This window comes from Nelumbo nucifera, chromosome 1 (assembly GCF_055504915.1).
Source record: "Nelumbo nucifera cultivar China Antique chromosome 1, China Antique-T2T, whole genome shotgun sequence".
In the NCBI taxonomy this organism is placed as follows: domain Eukaryota; kingdom Viridiplantae; phylum Streptophyta; class Magnoliopsida; order Proteales; family Nelumbonaceae; genus Nelumbo; species Nelumbo nucifera.
The window spans coordinates 169,340,939-169,363,504 of NC_142649.1; the positions used below are offsets into that span (position 1 = coordinate 169,340,939).

A 22,566-nucleotide genomic window follows, 5' to 3' on the forward strand; every position below is an offset into this window, starting at 1 on the left:
GGAACGATTCCCTTATCTTGGCGTTGACAGATGATAATTTGGCAACAATAGAACAAGATTACTGTAAGTGGAGTCCGGATCGTCTGTCTCCTAGGGACAGAAAATTCTGTCCCGTCTAATCCTATTTGAACACGTCCTCTTCTCCCAGTATATTTGAAACTAACGGAAAACTATTTCTAAGGGCGGTATGAACTTCATTTCTGAATACTGCTGTGAGTTCGTCTCTTCTTCTCCCTCCCCTCTCCACCCATCGCCCCTTCGCCGCTGTAATCCCCGATAGTTCCATCTCTCACCGATTCAAGTTTCTCTCTCGTGGTTCTCCTCTCTCCACCAATATGTTGCTGTACTCCGGCCACCTATTCAAATTTCTCGTCAGTGGTTCTTCTCTCTCCCCACCAACACGCTACTGTACTCCGTCCACACAAGAACCCTCCTTGCCACTATAACCCTCGCCGGTGCTGTATTCCAGCCATCTCCGTAACCCTGCAGCACCCCTGCAACTCTCGTTGTTCTTATTTCACCCATGCAGCAGTTTGAAGTATAATATTGTAAATATAGGATTTTAAATGGTGACTAGAAATCAGTAAACAACTACACCAATCTTTTTAATCAAACATTCCCAATGTTATTTAATTCTAATATAATGATGTGAAGCTGACCAACAATAATTTAACAGATTTCAGGCTTGCAATCAAATTTGTTCCCTTTGATGAAATTTTTGAATCCATAGAGCACAAATGGATCAAGAACAAGGATGACAAGCATAGATGATATAGATGAATTTTACATTGATTTTGTCAAAACGTACTTGTTCAATTCCCATATTTAACATTCATTGAAATGAAAAAGTATATAGTACATACATAGTAGAGCAAAGGAAAAGCCTTATATTATTTGTTCAATTCCCATACGTAACATTCACTGAAATGAAAAGGTATATAGTATATACAGAGTAGAGCAAAAGAAAAGCCTAATATTATTTAGGCCTAATCTCTTTTCCTTGGAGGCCACCTTGGATAATAAGACCAGACATCCAGTGACCACGCTTCACCTCCATGATAGTCATATTCACTTCCCCATCTTCTCCTATGTCGTTAAATAACTCATCCATCTCTATTTCCACCCATCCATCTTCTCCTCCGGTCTAGGGTAATGTGCCTCTTCTTGACCAACTAACATGGATGACAACAATATGAGTGGTTGCAAGGTGAACCTACGGCTATGTATATGGTTGAAAATCACTCCAATATACAGCTGGTGAAGCAATTAGGGATCCAGATACAAATTTTGGATATCTCCACCCTTAGTTTTGGCAAACCTTACAGACAACTTTGTTAGGAGAAAGTTGAGGCCTTTTCCGCTCTTTGCCAATTTGAATTCAAGGTATGTATTCGAGTCATGGCTGAGCTGCTCCTGAGAGACATGTGGTTGCCTAGTCATTGCCCAGTCACCCTGGCCACGTCAGCATAGCTCAGCCAGCTCCGCGGCATACATTGACTCCACAGCCTATATTGGGCTATGCAATTAGTATTGGCCCCTCATCTTATCCTTTCAGCCACGTCAGGTATGCGTCACGCGGATAAGTATATCTACGGATAAAGAGGAGTAAGGAAGCTAATTTCGCCGGAGAATAGGACTTTATCCCAAATACTTTGGTGGCTAACCTCATCCCGGTAACCCTGGAAGCCCAATCCGACCAGGACACGGATCTTCGGCTATAAAAAGGTACTCCTTGCTCAAGGTAAGGGATCGAACTTCTGACAACCATATTGTTACTCTGCTCAGACCAGCACCCTCATTGCTTGGCTCAATCATCCACCACCTTCTACTGACTTGAGCGTCGAAGTGCCTACTTGGGGATCCTTGGGCCTCTGACTTCCTTTTCTTGATCACAGGTCTTGAAGTGCGGTTTTTTCCTTCCACCTCGGCTCCGCCCTATTGGTAAGGACTATCTGGTTGCTCTCCTCATTTCGTGCACCACCTCGGATTGAGCAGCATCAAATTGGCACCGTCTGTGGGAAACACACGAAAAGCTTTTCTCGAAATCTCTCTCACCGTGCAATCAAGAAAGCGATCAAGATGCCGAGAGACCATTCTAAGCGATCAACAGGCCAATCCCCATCTTAGGAATCTCGCTGCCACAGTTCTCAACACCAAGAAACTTAGCAACACCCAGCCACATTCGATCCTGTGCAATTCTAGGCGATACAAGAGAAGGTCGACAAGATCTTCGAGATGATGCAGAACCTAGGATCCATGACATCGCCCAACAGGGTCGTCCCGCCTCACGCCCCGACACGTACGAAAGATGATCCTTGCCCCGAGGACCCCAAAGCGCACCGGGCTAACAAGGGGGCAGTGCAATCCAATCAAGAAAAGTAGGACACAACAAGAAAGTCTGCCCCCTCTGTCCGCTCTCGCGAACCTGGCAACAACAGCAGGATGCACCAAACCACATGGATATCCGCCAAAGAAAGGCTCGGTATATGGACGCCGCCTCACGTGGTCTCCGTCGCCGAATCCAGCTCCGTGAAAGACCGCCCTGTGCGCCCTAAGAAAGAAAGGGCAATGTACACCACGGCTCCGGTCCATAGGGATGCCGAAATTCGAGAACTCCAACAACGCTTAGAAGAGTTGGAGCGTAGCCAAATCTAGAGGAGCACAGCGTCGGTCGTAGATCAGCCCGTGCAACCAACTATTCAGCTTGTCAAAGAACCACCATTCATCCAAGAGATCGTTGATGAGGTGCCTCCCACAGGATGACAAGCACCTCAGTTGGAAAAATACGACGGGAACACTGACCCTATCGACCACGTCGAGGCCCTGAAAGCTCAAATGATGCTGCATGGATCTTCCGAGGGCCTGATGTGCAAGACTCTCGTACACTACCCCTACGCTCCATAGCATCGTGGAGTCAGCTAGAGACCCAGTTCCGAGCACAATTTACGGTGAGCTAGAAGTTGTCAGAAACCTGAACCAGTCTGTAGTTGTCACCGAAGCACTTCAGGTCAAAAACCTGAACCAGTCCATAGTTGTCACCGCCATCCAACATGGACTCTTCCCCTCGCCATTCAACTTCTCCATCTCCAAACACCTTTCGTAGACATTAGCCAACCTAATGACTCATGCCCAGAAGTATATCAACGCGGAAGAAGCACATGCATAGATATGGGATGAGGAAGAAAGGCCCGACAAAAAGAGGAGAGACACCAAGGAGCGAAAGTTAGAAAGATCATATCGGAACCACAAGAGGCAGGACCTACGACCTGATCACAGACCACGAACATCGCCGCCGACCTAGAAGAACTTCACACTGTGGTCTGAAGTCCTGATGCAAATCCGTGTCCGCAGTTATGTTCAATGGCCCGAGAAGATGAAAACACAAGGCAACAAGAGGAACTGCAACAAGTATTCGAGTTCTATAGAGACCACAGCTACGACACGGAGAACTGCTTCGACCTGTGCAACTACATCAAAGACCTTATCAGGCATGGGTACCTCGATGGGTTCATTGACAAAAGCGAGAAGCCAGCATAGGAAGAACAGCGCACGGAGAATGCTCGGCCACCGCCCTAAGCCTCTCCTGTTGGTGTGATCCACGTAATATCAAGAGGAATCACCGTAGGAGGAGAGAGCAGCTCGGGGCGTAAGAAGTATGCGTGGCTATGTGAAATTGACAACTGGGGGCACAAGAAGAAGCGCAGCCAGTCAATCACCTTCACCGGCGACGACCTCTGAGGAGTTCAAACCCCGCATGACGACGCCTTGGTAATCACATCCGAGGTTGCCAATTTTGAGATGCGGTGGATTCTGGTTAATGCAGTTAGCTCCGCTGATGTGCTCTTCGAGGATGCATTCGAGAAGCTTGGCATAGACAAAGAGCGTCTCACCCCCGTCAACACTCCCCTAATAGGCTTCTATAGGGATTCCCTCTTGACCATTGGGAGGATAACCCTTCCCCTCCTGATCAGAGATGGCGACATCACTGCGACGACCATGGTGGACTTCATTGTGGTCCATTGCTCCTCGTCTTACAACGCTATCCTCGACAGGCCGACCCTTAATGCTCTGTAGGCTACGGTCTCCACATTCCACCTTGCCATGAGGCTCCCCACCGAATACGGCATAGGCGTAGCGTGTGGAAACCAATGAACTGCACGGCTGTGCTACTTGCTTTCTTGCCAAGGACCATGCCCAACCGCAGAAACATTGATGGATGAAGCTTATGATCTACGGGACGAGGTGAAATTACAGCGCGGTCAACCTATCGAAGACCTCATGCAGGTGCCACTCAATGAGAAAGACCCTGAGAAGACGGTCCAGGTCAGCTCTCTCCTAGATGACCACCTTAGGGAAGAACTTGTGCAGCTTCTAAGAGATCACGCCGACGTGTTCGCCTGGTCGGCGGCGGATATGCCGGGGATTGACCTCGAAGTCATCACACACCGCATGAACACCGACCCTCGCTACTGACCTATCAAGCAGAAGAAGAGAAGCTTTGCTATAGAACGGTGGCAAGTGATCGCTGATGAAGTGCAGAAGTTGCTCGACGCCGGCTTCATTCGGGAAGTCAAACACCCTGACTGGCTGACCAACGTGGTGATGGTGAAGAAAGCCAATGGGAAGTGGAGGATATGCATCGACTTCACCGACCTAAACAAAGACTACCCTAAAGACAGCTTCCCTCTACCGAGGATCGATCAGCTCATCGATGCAACGGCGGGCCATGAACTTTTGATCTTCATGGATGCTTTCTCGGGGTACAACCAGATCCAAATGCACCTTGATGGCCAGGAGAAAACGACTTTCATCACCGATCGCGGCCTATATTGTTACAAGGTAATGCCCTTCGGCCTCAAGAACGCCGGTGTTGCTTATCAACGGCTGGTGAACAAGGTGTTCAAGGATCAGCTCGGTCGAAACGTGTAAGCGTACGTCGACGATATGCTCGTAAAAAGCAAGATGGCTGAGCTTCACCTTGCAGACCTAAATGAAGTCTTCGACACCCTCGGGAAGTATAAGATGAAGTTGAACCCAACCAAGTGCGCTTTCGGGGTCGGCTCTGGTAAATTCCTGGGGTTCATGGTGACACAGAGGGGGATTGAAGCAAATCCAGAGAAAATACAGGCCATCCTCGACATGCAATCACCCCGGATTCACAAAGAAGTGCAGCGACTCACCGGCAGAGTAGCCGCCCTCAGCAGGTTCATGTCCAAATTTTTAGACCGGTGCCTGCCCTTCTGTAATGCCTTTAAGCGACCAAAGAACGTCCAATGGACCGAGGAATGTGAATGGTCCTTTAAAGAACTGAAGCAATACTTGAGCTCGCCGCCTCTAATCTCCAAACCGAACTCAGGGGATGAGCTACTGATCTACCTCTCGACCGGGGATGATGTCATCAGCTAGGTGCTAGTTAAGGAGGAGGACCGGGTACAGAGGCCGATCTACTATACCAGCAAGGTCCTCAATGCGCGCAAAAACCCGGTACTCCAACTTGGAAAAAATGGCCCTAGCCTTGGTCGCCTCGGCCAGAAATCTTAGGCCATATTTCCAAGCCCACAGTATTCGAGTACTCACCAACCAACCCCTCAAGTAGGTCCTCCAAAGGCTGGAAGCATCTGGCCGCCTAATCAAATGAAGCATAGAGCTGAGTGAGTTCGACATCGAGTACGCACCTCGTGTCGCGATCAAGGCTCAGTCTCTGGTAGACTTTATTGCTGAATGTACGTTCACTACCAAGGATCCGGCCCCGTCGCCACAAGTATGGACTCTACACGTGGATGGCTCATCAAATCGTTAAAGGCAGCGAGGCCAGCCTCATCCTCCTCGTCCCAGATCACACAGTGTTAGACTACGCTCTCAGGTTTGAGTTCAAAACATCCAATAACGAGCCTGAGTATGAGGCCTTGATCGCCGGACTTCGCCTCGCCCTGGACCTAGGAGCTAAGAGAATAGAAGCCTTCAACGACTCTCAGCTGGTAGTCAACCAGATCCACGACCAGTTCGAGACACGAACGCCCACGATGGCGAGCTATCTACAGAAGGTGCAAGAGCTTGTCCCTAGCTGAAGTAGATTACGTCCTTAGGGAGATCCACGAAGGCATTTGCGGAGATCACCCCGGCACGTGCACCCTGGCCCACAAGGCACTTCGGCAAGGTAACTTTTGGCCGACGATGAAGCAAGATGCAGCCGAGCTTGTTCGGAAGTGCGACAGTTGTCAACGACATTCCAACCTCCATCATCAACCCGCAGTCCCCTTAAAGCTGATCACCAGCCCGTGGTCGTTCGCACAATGGGGCATGGACATCCTCGGTCCTTTTCCCACCGCGGTTGCACAAAAGAAGTTCCTCCTAGTGGCAGTAGAGTACTTCACCAAATGGGTGGAAGCTGAAGCATTGGCATGCATTACCGCACACAATGCCCAGAATTTTTTCTGGCAAGGTATTGTGTGTTGGTTCGGTATTCCGTAGGTTCTCATCACAGACAACGAGACGCAGTTCATTGACCAAAAGTTCAAGGCCCTCTGCACCGACTTGAGGATCAACCACGGAACCACCGCTATACATCGACCCCAGAGCAATGGGTAGACTAAGGTGACCAACCGAACCTTATTGTACGACCTGAAAACTCGGCTAGACCAGGCCAAGGGAAGGTGGGTCGAGGAATTGTCGAGCATACTCTGGGCATACAGAACTACTCTGCGGACGGTCACCGGAGAGACACCCTTCAGCCTGACCTACGGGACCGAAGCCATGGTACCCATGGAGGCTCCCCAACTCTTTGGACTGAGCTTTTTGATGAAGACCAGAATGACGAGGACCTCCGCGCAGTGTTAGACCCGGTAAAAGAAGCCCGAGACCGAGCACATGTCAAGATGGTATCGCAGTAGCAGAGGATGGCAAAATACTACGACTCCAAAGTTAGAAGACGCGAGTTCAAAACAAGTGACCTCGTCCTCCACAAAGTCATTGTACCCGCGCCCGGGGAAGGCAAGCTCAGACCAAATTGGAAAGGGCCATACAGAGTCACCAAAGTTCTTGGACCGAGCACCTACAGACTCGAAGACCTCGATGGTCGACCAATATTGAGGAGTTGGAACACAAGGAATCTTCGAATGTACTACTAGTAATTTGATGATTAATGAAGAATGTTTTATCCGAGCCACACGATTGATTGCCCAGCACACCACAAGCACACACCGCAACGACACGACAGTACACACACATCGCGTAATCCGCACTACATTGCCGCGCTACACAGTCATGCAACTTTCATCGCACTACACATGTATAGCTCGACACACCTCACCGACTCAACTGATCTTCGAACGGCCTGAGCCCATGACACGTAGTTCGGTAGCTTATCGCCGACCAAGTAATTCGACTCAGTTGCCGACAGCCTGAGCCTAAGGTGGAGAAGAACGCCCCCACCCATCAAGGCCTAAGGGCGGTCATTAAACTCCATTTGCCCACCGACCAACTGTCGGTCAGAGCTAGTCGAGGAACGGCCAGCCCTCAAAGAGCCCCAAAAGCTCTTGAGACAAAGAACTGAGCATCCCAAAGATGAGAGCTCCGAATACACTCCGACCCCACTAGCCGAAAACTGAAGATCTCGGCCAACCCTAGACCTTGGCGGGGGGATCAACGACCTCGTCACCATCCTCGCCATCTTCACCATCCTCGTCCCCGTCGACCTCCTCATCAACAAGATTGTCTAAAGCAGGTGGAGTGTCTAAGTCGTACGCTTCCCAAGTCTGTGCAATCTCGCTCAGCTCCGGTCAGTGACGCTGAACCCTCCTGCAAAAGACGTTGAATCCAGCCTCAAAGGAAGTCGAGGCGTAGTGATCCATCTCTTGTCGGAGCTCCACCGAGGCCTTGTACCGATCCACCACCTCCTCGATGGCCTCCTGCCTCAGCCGCTCCCTCTCCGCCTTCAGCTCAGCAATGTCCTGCCTTAGGCTACATACGATGTTCACCTGCTCATCCAAGTGGGCCTTCAACTCGGTCACCTCCTTCTCCAACGCGGTTGATCGCTCCCCGGCCACCCGAAGCTCGGCCAATTGAGCCTTCTGTCACAAATACTCGGAGTGCTCCGCCTCGTACATTCCCCGCAAATGTCGGAGCTGGTCAATCAGAGCAATCACCGAGCATGCGTTCTGTGAACATAAGAAACAGTCTTAGCATGAAAAAACTTGAAGCAACGAGAGCAAGTACGAACTTACCTGAGCCGCCACCCGAATGAGTGGGCATTCTAAGGCGTCGCTCCCAATATTCCTGGCCTCCTTAGTGATGTATGCCATTATCATTCCACGAAGTAACTGCTCGGGAACCCCAGGGGTCTCTAGCTCATCCCGGCTACGGACCGACCAACGCGACACGTGGATGTTCGAGCTTCTACCCGCTACTTTAGTCTGCAAAGGCAACCCGATGAACCTCCTCGGGATCCACAACGACGTCCTCATCATCATTTCCTTGCTGCCGAACTCTTTTCTGGTGACGGGACGCCCTCTCTAAAGACCTCGACGGAGGGACTACCTCTGGATTGACCAGTGGTTGCGCGCCAGCCCGATTCTGCCGATTCTCTCTCATCCAGCGGACAATCTCCTCCTCGCTCGCCATCTCCACACCTGCACCATAGGATCATAACAATAAGCACAAGATCAGAGAAGCAATAAAAAAAGTATACATAATTCGATAAGTAAACTGAAGCAACAAAAAGAATTGACCAGCCACCCTGTGCATCAAACTGGCGAGCATCAACATCTCTGAGCATGTGTACACTGCCACGTCTATCTCATGAAACATGCTCAGAACCGACCTCTCCTCCCAGGTGAGAATAGACTACAGAGGTTGCGGCACTCTCGTCCTCAGCTCCTGTAGCACGGCCGGGAAAGGGAGGCCCCCAGGACAACGCACGAAGAAGAAAGTCTCCTTCCAATGCTTCATAGAGGAAGGGGCCCCGACCAACAACTTGATGTTCTTCCTAGTCGAGAAGTAATAGTAGCTCTACTGGTGAGGTTTCAACTGAAGAAGGGAGCTCACCATACCTAGGGTCAACTCAATGTCACAAACCGCACAGTAGAACATAAGGCCGAACAAAAACCTAAAGGAGTTCGGCATCAGCTGCACCGGCAATACTCGGTACCATCCAAGCACTATCTCATCGGACCGAGCATCTATTTCCATCCCACCTGGTTGTGGGCACCTCATTCAAAATTCCTCGGAGATGTTGTACATAGCTCGGATCCGAGCCATATCCTCAGGGGTCAAGACATAGGGTGTGGTCCCAAACCGGCGACCAGCCCGCAAGGGAAGCTCTACTTCTACCCTAGAGGGACCAACCTCGACCTCCTCAACCTCGGCAGCCTTGAAATCGCCAACCTCTGACTCATAGTCAGAATCACTAGAACCTGAAGAACTAGAAGCAGAAGAAGAACGGGGGGATGAGGAAGACATCTTACCGAACTTGAAGCCGAGGAACAAGAGAAAAGGCCGAGTAACGCCAACAACACCTCGTTGAGCAATCTGTGCAACTCCTCTCGCAAGTGACAAAGGAGAAATGCCTGTCCACCCCTTCTTATAACCCCTAGGAACACGAATCACACAAATTGACGCCAAATCAATAGTAGGGATCAAGCGCCACTCTGGCGAAGCTCGGGAAGATCAATCGATGCGACTGTCACCGCACGCACATAGCCTCGAGAACCGATGCGACGATCTTGACAAGAAATGGTCAGGGCATTAATTTCCCTGGTTCACCCTTTAGCACCGGTCCAACCAACGCCGCGGACACTCGGGGTTCACCCGGGATCACTGGTCCAGTTAACCCCTCGGGTCTCCTTAGGACCCCCAGTAGCAGACGCCAACCAAAGGAGGTCGCGCCACGCCTCAATCGGGCTCTCCACTCTTTGACTTTGGAACTGGAGGTGTGGGTTGTTCGGATTCCGAAATTTCGATAACAACTTAGCTAAAGAACAAAGAGCCCTTCCTCGGCACAGCGCTACCGAGCATCGGAGAGGCCCAGATTTCGGAGCTCGGCACCCTCCTCAGCACAGCATCGCTAAGCATCAGAGAGGCCCCAGCTACAAAGCTTAACTCCACCTCGACACCTGGCCGAACTAAGCGACCATGCAACATTCCAACCGAGGAACAAAGAGCCCTTCCTCAGCACCATCAGGAAGATCCAGACCTCGAAGCTCGGCTCAACACCTTGGTGCCCTGCCGAGCTACACGACCACGCAACACCTCGGCCGAGCACTCCCCCTCCTCGGCTCCAGAACTGGGGGAGTGGTGTTCGGATTCCGAAGTTACAATTCTTGGAGTTTTGCAGCCGGCGATTGAAGGACTCCTCGGCCACAGCCCACATTGCGCGGACCTCAAATTCTGACAAGCACTGAGGAACATCAAGTGGACCAAATGCTCAACCAGACTTCAACTTGGAGTTTTTCAGCCGAGGAACAAAGCATCCTACCGCGCTACACCTCAGTTGAGCACTTCATGTCTCGACTTTAGAACTAGGGGAGTGGTGTTCGGGTCATGACTGAGCTGGTCCTGAAAGACAAATGGTTGCCCAGTCACCCCGATCACGTCAGCATAGCTCAACCAGGTTCGTGGCATACATTGACTCTATAGCCTAGACCGGGCTATGCTATTACTGTAGCCCCCATCTTATCCTTTCGGCCACGTCAACTACGCGTCACGTAAATAAGTATAACTACGGATAAAGAGGAGTAAGGAAGACAACTCCGTCGGGGAATAGGACTCTATCCCAAATACTTTGGCGGCTAACCTCATTCCGATAACCTCGGAAGCTCAATCCGATCAAGACACAGATTTTCAACTATAAAAATGTACTCTATACTCAAGGTAAGGGATCGAACTTCTGACACCCATACTGTTACTCTGCTCAAACAAGCACCCTCATTGCTTGACCCGATCATCCACCACCTTCTATTGACTTGAGCGTTAAAGTGCCTACCCGGGGATAATTCCTCAGGCCTCTGACTTCCTTTTCTTGATCATAGGTCTTGAAGCGTGGTTCTGTCCTTCCACCTTGGCTCCATCCTATTAAGAAAGACTATATGATTGTTCTCCTCAATTCATGCACCACTTCGGATTTAACATCATCAATAAGCAAGGATAATTCTGTTGTATACAACTTTTGATATTCCTCAAGAGTTATGGCGATGGAGAAAAAGGAATCAAATATGGAGAAAAGGCAGTTAGTAAGAAAGTAGAAGAAGAAATATGTGAATGAATTCAATTATCTACCCCAATTAGCTGACATTTCTAGCTAATGGGTCAAGTTGGCAAATGGCAATTAGCAAATTCTAATTTTTTCATGAATAGAAGGATTCAAAGGTTAGAGGCTACTTGTCTTATCGCCCCTCCAAGGGACGCGGCAAAGATAAATCATAAAATTAATAAAAAGGTTTCACTAGAATGACTCTTTGAGTCTTGACCACAACACAGTCGGAGAATGTTCATTTAATTACTATAGTTTAATCTCGTGGTCAGGAATTGGGAGCAGTACTCAAGTAAATTAAACTATTAAGGCTATGTTCGGTTGCAGTGCAATTAGTATGAATGCATGAGAATGTAAATGTAAAAAATGCATATTCTTATTTTATTTTATTTTATTCTTCATGTTTTAATTTATTTCATTTATACCGTAATTAAACAAAATAAGTTAAAATTTGAAACAAAAAATAGGTTAAAATTTACACTCAAATCATTTGTACTACCTTAATTTTGCATCAGTGCAAATTTATTTATATTGCAACCAAACAGGTGCACTTCAAAACCGCGCCCTGAACTAATGAGGGGTATGTCATTAATTCTATTGATGATCTGAACAATATTAGGAAAGTTTACTTTGACTGTTCTAGATTTTCATTTACAAATTTAGATAATAAATATAGACCGAAATCTTTGTAAAACTTTCTTTAATGGGAACTTTCTACTTTCTACTTTCTACCTACACAGCGAGATACAATTCTGAAATAACTTTTGTAGACGAGTTGGTAAGCCGCGTTGATTAGGGTGGGTGGTGGGAGATCTCAGATCGAGTGTGGAGTGTAGATTCTACAAAGCGAGAGCCTAATTGCTGCCACGATTACATTTAAGAGCAAACTGTCAAAAGATGCATCAGTAACGTGTCCCTCTAAAATCGATGTGTCCTAGTTTTCCTCTTACATATATGCCGTTCCAGAGAGCAATGGCGCATACAATCTAAATCTGTTACTTTGAGTTCTATCAATTAAGTTGTAACAGAGCCTTTTAGGTCCTACTACCCATCAACCGGAATTTCAATATGAGCCAGGAACAGCCTCAGAGACCCCACGGACAGTCACAGATGAATCAAGGCGGGCAAGATATGCAGTCTCAAGAACAGGGGCGTCACGGTAAGCAGGAGCCGATCAAATACGGTGATGTGTTTCTCGTCTCCGGCGAACTTGCGGACAAACCCATAGCACCGCAAGATGCTGCCATGATGCAGACTGCGGAGCATCTGGTGCTTGGGAAGACCCAAAAGGGCGGTCCTGCTGCCAAGATGCTTTCCGCGTCAGCACGAAACGAGAAGGCTGGTGTTGTGGGTCACACCGATTTCACTGATATCACCGGCAATGAGGGTGTCACCGTTTCAGAGATTGATGTTCCCGGAAGCCGCATAGTAACAGAGGCAGTCGCAGGACAGGTCTCTCTCTCTCTCTCTCTCTCTCTCTCCGGTGGCCTTTATTTCATCGGTGTTTTAATCGCTTGGTATAACTGAATAAAGAAGCTAGTTTTATAGGTAGTTGGGCAGTACACCGAACCGCTGCCGCTGCAGCCGGAATTGGCTGCACAACAGGGAAAGCTTACAATTGGAGAAGCACTCGAAGCGTCTGTGGTAGCAGCCGGTGACAAGCCAGTTGATAAGAGTGACGCTGCTGCAATCCAAGCAGCAGAGGTTAGAGCAACCGGCCAAAAAACTATCATGTCGGGAGGTCTAGCTGCTTCAGCTCAGTCAGCAGCGAATGCCAATGCCCAGACAACTCGGGACGAAGACAAGATCAAACTCGGCGATGTTCTGGTGGTAATGGCTTCTTTAACGAGTCTCAAATCTCAATGCTTAATGGGTGTGATCAGAGCAGAAAACGTCTGATAATTTTCTTAATTTGTACGCGCGTAATGGCAGGTTGCGACGGCAAAGCTACCGGCAGACAAACCGGTGACGTTTCAAGATGCTGAAGGGATTATTAACGCGGAGGTGCGGAACAATCCCAACTCCACCATTTATCCTGGCGGAGTGGCGGAATCGGTGATAGCCGCTGCCGATTTAAACGAGAATAAATATATGTAAAGACAAGAGAAAAGAGATTACTTGGCTCTGTGACTCTGTATATGTGTAGTAATCACGCTTATGCTTGTGTAGATGAGTTGATCTCTTTCTTATTTCACTCTCCTTTTGTTTACTTGGGTAGTATGGAACTGGAGTTTTCACAGGGATATATCTACATCTACTCTACAGACTACAGATGGAAAAAAAATGTTTATTTGTTTGTTGGTTTTGCACTTGTTCTCGTTATTCAGAGTTTAGGGTATGGACCACGGAGCGGGTTAATACTTAATACTGATACATGGAAAAGCAATGGTTTGTTTCAGATGCTGCGTTTGGTGGCAGTGCAAAAACAAATGCTTGGGAGTGCAAATGAAAAAAATTGCAAATTCTCATTTAATTCGGTTTTGGGTTTTACTTTATTCTGCTTCATGTCTTATTTACTTCATTTATATTGCAAATTTGCAATCAAACAAAACAAAATAAGCTAAAGTTGCTAATATTTGAAACAACAGGTACAAAATTAAATTTACATTTATCAGTGCAAATTAATATGACCCGATCCATTTCAATGTAATTAAGTATATAATAACTAAACTACCCAAGCTGAATGCAACTAAAGATACTGCGGTATTGCAATTTAACATTCTTTGATGGAGATAAGGCAAAACCCAAAGGATCTCATAATGCGGTTTGGATCGGACGAGGGCACCTATTTTCTTTCAAGTGAATTCGTATATCAACTTCTAATTTTTAAAGTGATCCGCAACCTGAGCACGCTGCACGCATTGATTTCATTCATATTTTTTCGAGATCCACCGTCGTCAGCAAGCCCAATTCTTTTGAATTTTCTAATTCGACTGGTCCACATCCAGCCCTTAACTCTAGAATTTTAAGTTGGGCCGAGCAGATCAGATGGTCGGGTTGTTTTTCAGCCCACATAAGTGGTCCAGACTCTTGGTTTTGACTTGCCACGTGGCCTAGACAACTCGGACCTATAGTTGGACCTTGATGGACCGCCAAAGGTTTATGATATTTGGACGGTGGATTAATCTCATTATTAGTTTTCAAGTATGCCACGTCAGACAATGTATGTTTTTGAGGTCGCTACATCATTATAAGATAGAAACAATAGGTTGATAGAAAAGCTATTAACAAAATTTGTGAAATTCCTAATAACTTTCAGATTCAGAGAAAATTCCCTTCTATTTTATGGTGATTTTTTTGGTAAGGAAAAAAAAGTTGAAATATATGATATTTTCCAGGAATGAACGATTATGACTTAAATATATGATATTTTTTTTTGTGAAATAAATAAACTAATAAAGGTTGCAGTTCAAAATGAAAGGTATGACTTTATTGGGGTTGATATGATGAAACCAACCCCTTCAAAGTAAACGCGTCTTAAGGGTTTTATATTGTTCAGTGAAAGGCTGAAAGCCCCAATGCATCTATGGTTCTGTTAACCCGGATCCCCGGCCGGATCCGTCTGTAGGTCCATGTATCTAATTTCCTCTTGGATGATATGATTGTGGAAAGGTGTACAAGTCGGGTGGGGTTAGCCCGGTTTGGTTGGGCCGAACCCTAGCCAAAGCTGAGGTATTGATATGACTACTGAACCCCCATCTCCCCAACCCAAAACATGATGATATAAATATAAACTTGAACTTCAACCAAATCTCGACCCAATCTAAAATCAAATCATCTAATCTAATTGTAGCCCCAAGATAAAATAATATATTTTCATTTTTTTTACTAAAAAGAAATTAAGGCTCAGTTTGGAAGAGAAAATAATATATTATTCATTTTTTGACTTTGCTTTTGGAAGAAATTAAGGTTCAGTTTGGGAAGAGTTAGTTCAAACACACATCCACATCTTCAGTGCAAAACCTAAAAGGTTTAAACATATTAAAAAAATGATATGGAAAAGATATGCTATCCAAAAAATAACTGACCAATCAACTGGAATCATAGACTTGATAACGAATCAGGTGTTATTTATCAAAATTATTGGTCAAAATTCTTTTCATACCATATCTTTTTCATATCATAGATTTTAAATAAATTTTATGATTTTTTATTTTTATTTTTTTTTTAAATTTCTGAACCTTTTCAAATTCATGTGGGTCTAGGTTTCTCAGGATCCTATATTATTGACCCCGAAGGTATATGGAACACCTGCCGGCTTAGGTTCTAAAACCACCACCATAGGTATATGGAACACCTGCCGCCTCATCCACTGTCACCTTAGATCAGACGGCCGGCTTATATAGACAAGACCGCCGCCTTTAGTGGCTGGTCTGAAATGGTTCAAAACATTGTTAAATCGGCGGTTTCTGAGAATCGCCAGCTCAAACCTATTTACGGCAGCAGTGTGGACCGCCATCTTAGATCTTACCTAATCGCCGCCTTAGGTTTGTCCCACATTCCTTGAATGTCTAAGGTGACCGCCAGCTTAGATCCCATTTGACCACCGCCTTAAGTATAATGATTTGCCAAAGGTGGTGGTTTGTATGACCGCCGGCATAGGTTATTATTATTATTTTTTAATTAAGAAAATCAGTTGACACCTGCTAAAACCTAAAGCATAAAATTAATAAAACAAATGCATAGTGCATATTAATTTTTTAGTAAAAAAAGCATTTATTTAATTATGAAACTGAAACCTGAAACAAGAATTCAATACAATCAATTCTGATAATCTAATTTGCACTTATACTCAAGTTTTAGTAAGCTGATATGCATTACTAGTTTTTCAAATGACCAATGCTTCATAGATTTCTAAAGACCATAAGAACAGCTAGGGGAGGTTTTCCTGCAACATCTTGGATCCATTATGATGACAAAGATCACCTTAGATCCTTTATTGGAACCATCACTTTGAAATATGCATCCACAGCTCTTCTCAATAATTCTTGGAAGTTAACATCGGGCATTTTATTCATGTTTACATCAATGACACACAAGTGTTCCTAGAATGAGGAGTATTGGGGTGGGCCTGTAACTTGACATTTCTGCTCCCATCTTTTTAACAACCTCAACAAATTTAATATCTCCTTGCATCAATAGGGAAAACCATGTTCATTAAGAGTACTATTAACTCAGCATAGATGAAAAGAAAAGTAAATAAAAAAAGGCTTTAATACCCGTAATAGTTTACAGGGGAAGGGGGTCCAAATGGGTATGAGAAAATTTGGGAATCTAGGGGATAATTTAAAAATAAATTTTCTTTTGGAGCCACTTCAGTAGAATAGGCAATTTTGTGATTGTTGGAGCTACTCCAATTCACATCCTGTCCAAATTCATCACAAATGTTTCAGAAAGAGTAGGCTTTTTCTTTTATAATTCAAGCAACAATAAGATATCCATCTAGTCTTTTTATTGATCTATGACCATTATGATATGGTTTGAAGAATAACCCCAATTGATCTAACTACAGCCTTTCTTTTTTAATGTTTATAGTGATATTTCGAGAATGCAACATTTTGTAAAAGAATGGATTTTTATATTTAAGTTTTCATACTTTATTCCATTAGGCATTAAGACAGCAAATTCAGAATGTCTATTGTCTTTTGAGTGGATATAAAAGATGGACTAGTCAACCTGATTTGAGTTTGATGGGCACAAAGACAGTGAGTCTGGAAATTATCCTTCTTTGTAACTCAGTTAAAATTGGTATTCAGGGTTTAGAAAATAGGAAAAGGTCAGACTAATAAGTTATACTTTGGGTTAAACTGAGGCGACTCAAGAATTAAAGTTTGTCAAGCACAACTTGGAAAGTTGAAAGCAACGACTTGGGGACAATTTCCACATTTGGATCTACACCATGGTTTTCCAACCTTAAAATAACAGAAAAATAGAAGATAGATCAGATGATAGACAAAAGCAGTCAGTCAGCAATATTGTACAAAAAAAATAATTGCCCTCACAAGAAGTTAATACCTTTGACTGTGCAAGTTAATAGGCTTTGGGACGGCAACTTTCCCTAAAACTGTCATACCCCCTCTTTGTGAAGAAGGCAACCTGCAAGATTTTAACACAGATATAGATAGCACAAAGTTACGGGTATTGGCAGATCATACCATGTCTACTTTCTCTTCATCCCAACCCTGATCCCAACCATCTACTGTTTCCACATCAACAGCTAGAACAGACTCTGGTAGCCCCATTTCAAGTTCCTAGTATGGGACTCCATCACTGTGCCGCCTTTTCCCCAATTTGCAGCAGGCCCATGTCCCCACAACTATCAAAGAAATTAGAAACGAGAAGTAAACACCATAGATGGGTGTCACGAGGTTGGCATAAGCAGGGATTTTCTGATAAAAGCCATCAGATACAGATGATCCCATGTGAAGCATGCATTGCCCATTTCCAGCATTAAATACTATCTTGAGGCTTTCTTCCGTACTAACTGAGATTTTGATCTGAAACAAAAGAAACAAAGGAAAACTACTAAGGTACACAAAGAAAAAATGCAGATATGTGCATGTATGTGTCAGGTGTATTTGTGCATGCAGTCGTATTTATATATACTTGGTGTGAAAAACATGGTAAAAAGAAATACAAAGGCTATAGAGCCAGACCTTTCTGGTTTGGTGTTTGGGTTATCCCTAGTTGCTCGACAGGAATGTCTATAGATGCTGGGACTATGATGTTTGTTTTCAAAGTGTCCTCTCCATCATTCTGTACCAGAAGGAATAACTCCAGGGATCCTGTTAGAGGGGCAAAAAGAAGTCAAAACATGGTTCCTTTCTGTGAAGAAACCAACTGAAAAAATGAAATGGAAAAATTTCAATCACATTTCCTTTTCCTTTATTTTATCTTTTGAATTCTGGTTAACATGTTGGATAAGGCTTGGACAATGATGATGAGGTTCTGGTTGACATGGCACATCCAAACTATCTGATCAAGAGCCCTCCAAGTTCAAACAGCTATTTACACTGTCGTTATGACCTAAAGCAGGAAAAAACAGATGTGGTTTCCTATACATGGAAAGGGAACAATTGATATTTCGCAAGGACCTCCCTTCAGCCATACATAGGTCTTGCTTGTAAGAGACCTGCTTATATATATATAGCCAAAATAAATTCAGGGAGATTGAGAGTTTAACAAGGGAGTTAAATGCTTCTTTCATATAGGTAGAAGAACAGCAAATGGAATGACAGACACTAGCAAAGCAAGGGGCTTTAAGACAACATTTGTTTTGGGCAAATTGTAAACTTCTGTAATCTTCAAGTTACATTAATATTTTTTTTTCTACTGATAAAAAAATAATCCCTCTCCGCTCTTAATTGTCTCTAATAAAATTCATCCATTACTCAAATAGAAACCCTCTTAGGTCTTAATTGTTTTTAATAAAAACCCTCCTAGGTCTTAATTGTTTCTAATAAAAGCCCTCTTCATTTCTCTACAATTTTCCTGAAATTGTTCCTTCAGAAGTTGGTCTTCATTTTGTCTCCTTAAATCTGACACGGTAATGAAGTGAACATGCTCCAAAACAAAGTGAATGTAAAGACAATGATTATGGGAATGACAGCCACACTGCATTCTCAAACTAATGAGCAGGGTGGATGATCCAATCTCAAGTTTTTTTATGATTTTGACCACTGCAAAGGTTATGAATTAAGACCTAGGAGAATTCATATTGATTATGACAATGGCATCTAGAAGACTATAACATAACTAAAGTGTTATGAATTCATATTGATTATAACAATAAATGTGTCAGATTTTGGGATGATGTTTAGTGTGGGATTAAACTTAAATCAGGTATTCTTGTCCATCATGCAATCAACCACCGATAAGGAGGTGATCGTTAAAAGTTGTGATTAAGAAGCCAGTTCTCTGTATGAATTATTGCCACCCAATTCAGTGCATTCCTCTGAACAAAGGATTGAAGGGAGAGGTTTGAGGTTAGAAAGTGGACATCATTATTTTCTTGATCAAAACCTTGCACAATGGTTATTTCAAGAGTGATTCTAGTTAAGTTTATTTGGAGCCCTCATATATACAAATGTGAGAGTATTTGGGTAAACTTTTAATGATTGATCATTTGATCTCACTGATGCATGTCTTCCCCAATATACAAAGTTATGGGTCAGAATCTCCCTACTTGCTGTAGTGACTGATGTCAGTGATCCCAACCAGATTTTAAGGAGAATTTGGATGAATTTAGCTACTCCCCAAGACAAACCCATATTAGCTTGACCAGTAAGGGAATTTTATGGCATCTTCCTAGTTCCTATTGTTTGGTCCCTTTGGAAGAAAGGAAGGAGAATATCTTCAAGAACAAATGCATATCTAGAAGATTTTGAGCAGTTGGTATAAATAAAATGCATCCGCCATTCTGTGTGATCAGCAGAAACCAATGAGTACAAAAGGAAAAAATCTTAAAGTCAGATTTAAGACCAGCGATATTAAAGGACAAACATGCCCAGAAAAATAAGTATATCTGAAAACTATGCCCTATTGTATGGTTTTAGTGCAGTCTTCTCAATTATCAATTAAAACAAATAAAAATAAAAATAAAAATCCAACAACAATTGAAGATGTTCCTTCCCTTATGGATTCTCTTATAAATTGATGATAGTCAAAGGAATAGTGGGAACACCACCAAATATACATGTCAAAGAACACAATTCACCCTGAGTCAAAATACAAACTGGAAGATGACATGTCAAATAGTTTTTTGTTGAGGATGGCCTTTTTTTGAGGTCCAACTTGTCAGCTTTTTGTACAGATTCTCATTGTACAAAGGACCTTTACTTTAATACAATCATACTTTACCTTTTCTCATATATATATATATATATATTGGAAGAAGTTCAAACTAAGATCAGAACTAACAAGTTGAACGAGAAAATCTTAAGCCCAAGCATGAAGGCCTAGGACAAACCCATGATTCTTCAATAATATAAGAACCAACTATAAGGTATTTCAGGGATGGATTTCACCTATAGGCATCGCTATGGTGTAATCATGCAATTGGATATTAGCTAAATTAAACAAAATCCGCATACTAGAGACTAACTAAAAATGCAAAATCCATGTAGCCGACTACGTAACTAGGCTCGATTTAGAAAGGTAAAACAAACAATTACATGTGGTGGAATATAAGTGGACAAGACACATGAAGGGAAAGGATTTTCATTACCATCTTCAGAATGTTTAAGGCAGGCAATCATCTTCTTCTTTTCTATGCATCTGTTAGGTGTGTCTACACAATTTCCTTCTGGTGAACCAACGAGACTGTTAGATTTATTCCCGCCATGGTTACTCGGCGTTTTAGTCTGCGGAATCTGTGCACCCTGACCATCTGAGCCTTTCGGCCGTGCTTTTGTTGAATTGTCTGGACTGAGATGGCTAGAATCCAAACTCGGCATTGACATGGGGCTAGGGGACGGAGGAATCTAAGAACAACATAATTTGGAGCATTCAAATATAGGAAACGAGCAAAATGAATATCATAGTTTGCTAAACGGAATGAAAGGGCGAATGTTACCTCTTTTCCGCCCTTTCCTTGTTCTTCTGCGTACTAGGAGTGTAGAGCAGCAGCTGTTCTCGCCAGATGAATAAAAAAAGCACGATTAGGGTTTTATAATTTATAGAGAAAGAAGAATGGGGTATAAAAAATACAAGGGTTTTACCTTTCTCGACTTCTCTGTTGAATTTCACATCTCTCAATGCGCCGATTGAATAAAAGTCTGAGCTCATCAATTCAGATTCTCGATCAATTGAGAGAGAAAGTATAGAAGAAGAGTTGCACTCTCCCAAGACGGACGGAGTAGAATTCGGCTCCATGATTTTAGAAATGGAGGGAAAACATTGAACCAGTCGGTTTAAGAATAATCTAATAAAGACCGGCTGGTTTAATGCGAATACCGCCGGTTTAATTCACTAAACCGCCACCCTATTTTAACCATTTCCCTGATTTAATTCACTGGTGACAGTTATGACAAAACCGCCACCATTAATGCATCTAGGCCGGTGTTTTTTATGACTGCCGGCTTAGCCGATTTTTCTTATAGTGGGGGCATTGGTTGCTTTGGAAGAATGAAGACATAGCGGTACATAGAACTAGTATTTCTAACCACTGTATCCATGCAACGATTCATCATCACCGATCTCAATTTCATTGGACCCTCTCCACCATATATGGACCATATGGTTATTCAGATGCAAGACAACGATCCCAAACTTGGTTAGAACTACAAAGTTCAGCAAATAACATCAATAATGTTTGTAGGTGGATGGGCAATTTCAACGCCATCTTGGATCCTAGCGAGAAACGGGATGGCAGACCCCCAATGTTCATAAATTGGACAAATGGTCAACTCCTTTGGATCGGTGTCTTTCTAATTCAGATTGGAGAGTGATATACCCTCATGCAACAGTTATTCAGTTGTTAAAAACTTCCTCTAATCACTGTCCTTTGCTCATTGATTTAACTGAAATATTTCCTAACCATAATCCTCCTTTTTATATTGAGCATGCATGGTTTACAAATGATTCTTTTAAGGAGGTGGTGAGGGAGGCATGGCAAGTACCTTCAGTGTCTTCAGCTATTTCTCTGGTTTGTAATGCCTCTAAAACTTTGCCTTTTTTCACCAAGTCCTGAAATATGAATGTTTTTGGTAGTGCTTTTAGAAGGAGAAGACACATTTTGAGAAGAATTGAGGGAATTCAAAAATGTTTTGAACCAAGGCCTTTTCGGTTCCTCAATGATCTTCAAATTTCACTCGATGAGGAATATTTCAACATCCTTGAACATGGAGCCAAAATGCCAGATTTAATTGGTTACAAAATGATGATTTAAACTATGACTCTTAAGAGGGGTTAGTGAAAAAGGATTTTGCCCCTTAAAGAAAAATAATATGTAGATCACTAATAATGGTGAGTTAAAAAAGATGTGCAAGAGTCACTTTATTAGTTTATACTCATCATCTTTAGTCAATAACCGAAATTTTAACCTTGACCCTTGTTTTGGTGATGCTCCTAAGTCCTAACAATATCGATCAATGGTTCCCCCCAGTCACAGTTCCATCCTATTGGTCTTTGTAATACTATTTAATTATAAAGTAATTGCAAATCTTATTGTAGCTAGACTCAAACCTCTCTTATCGAAATTCATTTCACCAAACCAGTCTACTTTTGTCCCTGACTATATTTAAAAGATAATGTGATCATTTTACATGAAGTTCTTCATTCTTTCAAAAGGAAAAGCAGCAAGGAAGGTTTTGTTGGAATTA

The 22,566-nt window shown here is 43.8% G+C and overlaps 2 protein-coding genes across 3 annotated transcripts; one reads left to right on the plus strand and one right to left on the minus strand.

The window, feature by feature from the left end:
• The first annotated feature begins 12,221 nt into the window (after positions 1–12,221).
• On the plus strand, positions 12,222–13,554 carry LOC104596545 (late embryogenesis abundant protein D-34-like). Its single transcript, XM_010257752.3, has 3 exons — positions 12,222–12,697; positions 12,794–13,075; positions 13,178–13,554. The coding sequence occupies exons 1-3, from the start codon at positions 12,314–12,316 to the stop codon at positions 13,340–13,342; spliced, it is 831 nt and encodes a 276-aa protein (XP_010256054.1). The 5' UTR covers positions 12,222–12,313; the 3' UTR covers positions 13,343–13,554.
• A 2,442-nt stretch (positions 13,555–15,996) lies between these two features.
• On the minus strand, positions 15,997–21,270 carry LOC104596544 (uncharacterized). 2 transcript variants are annotated; one of them, XM_088895158.1, is made up of 7 exons: positions 20,965–21,259; positions 20,820–20,872; positions 20,472–20,727; positions 17,902–18,030; positions 17,261–17,742; positions 17,113–17,157; positions 15,997–16,610 (listed from the first exon to the last, which is right to left on the minus strand). In XM_088895158.1, the coding sequence occupies exons 3-5, from the start codon at positions 20,704–20,706 to the stop codon at positions 17,726–17,728; spliced, it is 381 nt and encodes a 126-aa protein (XP_088751284.1). In that variant the 5' UTR covers positions 20,707–20,727; positions 20,820–20,872; positions 20,965–21,259; the 3' UTR covers positions 15,997–16,610; positions 17,113–17,157; positions 17,261–17,725. The 2 variants fall into 2 exon arrangements, with proteins under 2 accessions (XP_088751284.1, XP_088751285.1); XM_088895159.1 differs by having other exon boundaries at positions 15,997–17,157; positions 20,965–21,270.
• Between the last annotated feature and the right edge of the window lie 1,296 nt (positions 21,271–22,566).

Excerpts from the sequence above, each read along its gene's own strand:
- LOC104596545 (XM_010257752.3), top strand. The coding sequence starts at position 12,314 with ATGAGCCAGGAACAGCCTCAGAGACCCCACGGACAGTCACAGATGAAT. Across the intron at positions 12,698-12,793 it reads CAGAGGCAGTCGCAGGACAG|GTAGTTGGGCAGTACACCGA; the intron begins GTCTCTCTCTCT and ends CTAGTTTTATAG. Across the intron at positions 13,076-13,177 it reads AACTCGGCGATGTTCTGGTG|GTTGCGACGGCAAAGCTACC; the intron begins GTAATGGCTTCT and ends GCGTAATGGCAG.
- LOC104596544 (XM_088895159.1), bottom strand. The coding sequence starts at position 20,706 with ATGTCAATGCCGAGTTTGGATTCTAGCCATCTCAGTCCAGACAATTCA. Across the intron at positions 18,031-20,471 it reads CCTTAAACATTCTGAAGATG|GATCCCTGGAGTTATTCCTT; the intron begins GTAATGAAAATC and ends CCCCTCTAACAG.